The sequence below is a fragment of the Bombina bombina genome, chromosome 10 (genome assembly GCF_027579735.1).
Source record: "Bombina bombina isolate aBomBom1 chromosome 10, aBomBom1.pri, whole genome shotgun sequence".
Classification (NCBI taxonomy): Eukaryota; Metazoa; Chordata; class Amphibia; order Anura; family Bombinatoridae; genus Bombina; species Bombina bombina.
The window spans coordinates 68,583,493-68,589,492 of NC_069508.1; the positions used below are offsets into that span (position 1 = coordinate 68,583,493).

The 6,000-nt window shown below is 36.8% G+C and overlaps 1 protein-coding gene across 1 annotated transcript in view; it reads right to left on the reverse strand.

Annotated features, from left to right (window-relative positions):
* NTMT2 (N-terminal Xaa-Pro-Lys N-methyltransferase 2) overlaps positions 1-5,388 on the reverse strand; it is a 97,338-nt gene extending 91,950 nt beyond the window's left edge. Inside the window, exon 1 of the mRNA XM_053693100.1 lies at positions 5,229-5,388. Coding sequence (XP_053549075.1) covers positions 5,229-5,382 — 154 coding nt within the window. The 5' untranslated portion in view covers positions 5,383-5,388. The remainder of the gene's footprint in view (positions 1-5,228) is intronic.
* Between the last annotated feature and the right edge of the window lie 612 nt (positions 5,389-6,000).

The window sequence follows — 6,000 nt, forward strand, 5'->3', positions numbered from 1 at the left end:
GGGTGTCAACCAAAAATGGGCCGGCTCCTATGCATCACATTCCTGCTTTTGAAATAAAGATAGGAAGAGAACAAAGAAAAATTATAATAGGAGTAAACTAGAACGTTTCTGCTGTTCCTAGATGTGCTTTTTATCAAAGGATACCAAGAGAACAAAGCAACTATAGGTCAACTGGAAAGTTCTTTAGAATGAATCACAAAAGAAAAAATATTGGGCTTTGTGTCCCTTTAAATGATGGAACCCAAGAGGACCTGCATCTGTAGGGTATCTAAGATAGTGTTTATTTTGATGTAAAATAAATATGCACACTCTTACGAGACCGAGCTATGTGGTGAAAGAGAGAAAACACAACATTTTCTCACTCGAGAGTCGAGAAACAACCAAACATTTAATTCTCAAATATGTCCAAAATGTAATACTGTAACACATCCCCAAAAGATCTACCCGCCAGTCACCTCTTCTGACTACAATAATTTATGAATGATTTAATCACCTAATTAGCCTTACATTCGAACAGTTTTGAAAATCTCTAGTCAGGGTTAAAGGAATCCTACAGAAATAACATAAACATAATGACCAAAAAAAATAATTTTGACTTTACTGTCCATTTAATGTCATCCTGAATAATATAATAGTGCTTAAAATATAAATAAAGATTTTGTAAAGCATGAGCCCCGAAGATTGAAACGATACATGAAAAGTACTGAAAAATATGGTGTACGTGTGTTTTCAGATTCCATTTAAATATTCTGGTATATCCTTTGTAAGCAAAAGCTTATAACATCCTTCAGTGTTTTAAATAATTAAGTAATAGGAAAATATTGCATGCATATGCACTCAAATGATATTTATAAAACACATTTGCTTTAAAGGTATATTCCGGTCAAAATTTAAATACAGATAAATGAATTACATCTTTGAATACAAACATATTTGCAATATACATGTAATGGCAAAAATACTTCTAGTAATAGTTATCACTGTTTTAGCAGGGGCAAAACTACAGGGGGTGCAGAGGTTGCAATTGTGACTGGGCCCCCAAGGGTTGGGGCCCAGCTTAAAAAAAATTTATTTTTTTTTTACAATAAAAAACGTTGACCTGCCACTGCCTGCACTGATATCATGTGAGTGTGATGTGATGCTTCACTAGTGTCTCTGACTACAGGGGTTAGTGTTTCTGTTTTACCCATTGGTGTTTGTGTGTGTGTATGTGTGTATGTATGTATGTGACTGTGTGTGTGTTTATGCAAGTATGTGTGTGTGTGTATGTGTGTATGTATATATGTATGTGACTGTGTGTGTATTTATGCATGTATGTGTGTGTATGTATATATGTGACTGTGTGTGTATTTATGCATGTATGTGTGTGTATGTATATATGTGACTGTGTGTGTATTTATGCATGTATGTGTGTGTGTGTGTGTATGTTTGTGGAACCAGCAAATTACAGGCCTTGTTACTACAGCATGGGGGGGGGGGGCGGGGGGTAAACAGTGTCACTATACTGTACCACTATATACAGTACGGGGGGCTGGACCATGTTACAGACTACTGTGGTCACTTTATAAAGTACAGTACTGGGGCGGGTAGGGTCAGGCCAGCCATTTCACCGGCAGATCACTGACTCACTATATACAGTACTGTAGGGTTAAACAGTGTCACTATATACAGTTATAGGGGGTCAGACCATCTCACAGACTGTGGGCACAGGGTACCTCCTTTTGCAGACATGTAATCTCACATTTTTTTTCTGTGTTAAATGTAAACAAAAAAAAAAAAGATATGTATCAAATTCACTTTTTTGGGGGTGGGGGTGGGGGGGGGCCTTCTTAGATTCTGGCACCTGGGCCCAGTGGTTTCTATTTACGCCTCTGTGTTTTAGTGTTACATTTTTCTCTGCATGTGCAGGTGAAGCATAGCTGGATATTCTCAGTGCACCAGCTTTTTAAATGCTGTAGTTGCTGAGAGTGCCAGTGGGGCTTGTAGCATGTCCGCAATTAACAAATTAAGTCATTACCAGATGGTAGAAGCACTTTTAGGCTCTCTGAGCAAGTGCTGTGTTTAAAATGCTGGTGCACGGGGCATACTTAAATACACTTTTGGAACAGCTATAGCTTTTATTAGAAGCATTTTGCTAATACGTGTATATTATAAAAACGCTTCTATTCAAAACTGAAATGCATCCTTGTGGATTCCAATTTTGGATGGAATATCAAAGAGTCCTGGAACGCAGCCAGCAGGTTAATCCAATAGATATTGATGGCAGGAAGTTCTCCAAAGCCTTTTTATCTGTGTAATAGAAAGTCCTCTGATATTTTAAAGTAATAGTATCTTCCTATGGCATGCACACTTTGTGAATTCATTATTAGCATCCAATATCTTGCTTTACCATCTATTGCATTATGCTCAGTCCAAATTTTGAGCATATACATATACTGTATATATTTACACTTTGCTGGCATCGCTGCGCTTCTTACCCCCTGTGCTGCGCAAGTTCTCATGCCATGTCTGATGGCATGAGAACGAGGCTCCCATTGGAGCCTATGGGAGCGCGCTCTTGTGAGGACAATGCTTCCTAGCAATGCGAACACTAGCTTGCATTTGCATGGCGCTCAACTTGTAATACCAGTGCACATTAGTGTGCGCTGGTATTACTCAGTGGAGAGCTAATATCACTTTCTCGAAAACGATATTTAGTGCTCCACTTGTGATCTAGCCCACATTGTTTGTAAACAAATTCCTTCATTATATTATATTCCCTGATCACTTGTCGTATCCTCATCTGGAGCAGAAAAGTTTTGTTTTTTTGGAATGTGAATTTGACCACATCTACCATTTTTTAAAGGGATCCTAAACACATTTAATGCACCTTTTTCTAATGATGGGTGCTACTTTTATGGAACCTAGGTTACACTGCCGGTCTCTGAAGGAGAGTTACTGCACATGGGCAAACAGGTCAGCAGTGAGAGAGTTTTCAAAATGGCGGCACCCATGGCTAAAGGGAGGCGGGGCATAAACTCAATACTAGGCTTATAAAATGTATTTATTGATGGATGGGACATAGTAAAATAAGATGTGTTTAAAAATAAAATAATGTAATGAGACATAACATTTAATTTTTAAATGTAATTTAAATGTTCTATTTATTATGGCTCTAAAAATATTCAAATGTTGCTGCAATTAATCCCTTAAGGACCAACGATATACCCTGTACATTGCTGGTGTTACCAACAGTATGGTCTCCCCACCTGAAGCCACTTGAGGTGGCACCAATGCTATTATAAACATGGAAACCCTTAACGACCGGCGACATACATGGTACGTCACGGTCGTTAAGGGGTTAAAGTAAATCTAATGGTTACATTTTTCTACCTGGTCTAAATTATGGTGACACCTAAAAACTGCTTTACTTTAATCCAAGGCCACAATGATTACTTAGGGACATGATATTCAAAATATTATTTTTCCATTTAACATTGAATATTTCTCTGCTGAATAAACTATTTTTATGTGAGAGCTGTCACTATCAGCCAATAAGCAACAGAGTCCCAGGACACAACTAGGCAATTTCTGTTAGATTCACCTTATATTTAAAGCAGTAGCGGACCTACTTAACATATTTTTGGGCCCCCCTCATAGGTAACTCAGTAGTAAGCAATAGTAATAATATACATGCTGCCTTGTAGATAGATAGATAGATAGATAGATAGATAGATAGATAGATAGATCTGCGACCTGCACTAATAAAAGGTCCCCCTGCATTTAGACTTAACACATTCTGCACAGGCCACTATAGAGACAGGTTGCTGTGGTCAACCTCAGCACTTGGGCCCTGGTGTGACTGCACCTGCTGCACCAATAGTGATTCCTCCCCTGATTTAAAGAGATTTTACTTCAAGGGAGATTGAACCCACACATTTTATTTCATGATTTAAATAGAGTATACATTACTAAACAACTTTCAAATTTCCAACTTTTATCAATTTTGCTTCATTCTCTTGGTATCCCTTCTTAAGAAAGCAGTGGTGCAATTCTGGGAACTAGCTGAACATATTGGTAAGCCAATCACAAGAGGCATATATGTGCAGCCACCAATGAGCAGCTATCTCCCAGCTTCTGAGCCGATCTAGGTATACGTTTCAACAAAGGATAACATGGGAACAAAACAAATTAGATAAAAGTAGTAAATTAGAAAGTTGTTTAAAACTGTATGTCCTATTTGAACCAAGAAAGAAAAAAATTGGGTTTTGTGTACTTTTAACTTTTTTACACCCAAAAATATTTATCTACTCTTTAAAAAGTATGACAGAAGTCTTTTGTACAGAATCAGTGCAGTTTAAACATATAATTAATTTAATTTAATGCAAACTACTAATTTTTTCAAGTTCTACAAAAAGAGGCATTATACTTTTTGGATTAAAGGGACATATTACTTAAAGGGAAAGTCAAGTCCAAAAAAACCTTTAATGATTCAAATAGGGCATGTAATTTTAAACAACTTTCCAATTTACTTTTATTACCAATTTTGCTTTGTTCTCTTGGTATTCTTAGTTGAAAGCTAAACCTAGGAGGTTCATATGCTAATTTCTTAGACCTTGAAGGCCGCCTCTAATCTAAATGCATTTTTATAGTTTTTCACCACTAGAGGGCATTAGTTCATGTGTTTCATATAGATAACATTGAGCTCATGCACGTGAATTTACCATAGAGTCAGCTCTGATTGGCTAAAATGCAAGTTACAGAGGTAAAATGTGTATAATTATAACTGTTGGTTATGCAAAACTGGGGAATGGGTAATTAAGGGATTATCTATCTTTTAAAACAACAAAAATTCTGGTGTTGACTGTCCCTTTAACATTTTTCTATCATGTATGAAGAAGCAGAAGTTAACCATGTTAAAATATATGTTTGTGCTAAAAATGGTTCAGTAAAAGCTGTTTAAATTTACAGTGAAACTAAAAGGAAATGCACAATTTGTCACAGAGCTCTACAGCTCACTGGCTGATAGCAATAACTCCCTGAGACAAAAGCTTTATTGCGCACACATTTTTTTTTAACAAACATTAAAAAATAGATAGATAGATAGATGCATTTACAGATAGATAGATTTTTTTATTAATTTATTTTTTAATTAAAATGTTTAGTTGTAGGGGAATGATTGTAAATGTCCCATCTTATAGGGAAAAAAAATCAACCTATTGTGTGCGCATGAATTTAAGAAGACTCACCTAGAGGTTGTCTTTCAAGCAGGTAAAGGTAGCTCTCAAAAAAGTCTGACCGTATGGCCTTGTGAAGAATGAAAGACATGCTGTGTCTGCATAGTTCCTCATCTGTCTTGTGCCAACGAGATTTGAATGCAAGGTGGGCACCAAGAAAAGCCATTTCTGTACCTCTTGCTCTAGAGGAGAGCGCAGAGCATTATACACACTGGGCGAGCTACTGAGTTTAAACTCTTTGTATGAGTGTCACTTTACACCAAGAGCAAGAAGCGAGACGCTGTTGGCAGTAGCTATTGCTAAGAACATTCTGAAGTGTGAGAGCCATTAGGGAGCAGGTGTCACTGGGAACGGATAGTAAAACACACACAGACATTTACTGCTTTGTAAGGGTAAAAGTATCTGCAGCCTGAATGGTTCTGACTTGATTCAAAAAAAGGACACTCTATTTCTGGATGTTAAAGAGGAAGAAGCCATTTGAGCAATTAATAGGCACTAAGAAGGCCATTAGCTATGTCATTAGTTTTTATAATAGGGGAATAATCTAGTTAATTCAGAAATGCATATTTCATCAGAAGTGAAAAATGGAGATAGTTTAGGTTTTTAACTTTGTTGCATCAGTAAACATATAAAACATTTATGTAGTTCAACAGAAACCATATTTTTCTGGGGGTATAATACCCTAGAAATGTTAGGTCACACAATGACACACTACTTGAGGTCTGTTCCCCTGATCACTCGATGGACAAGTAAACTCACACAAAGAAATTAAAAATCAGATTGT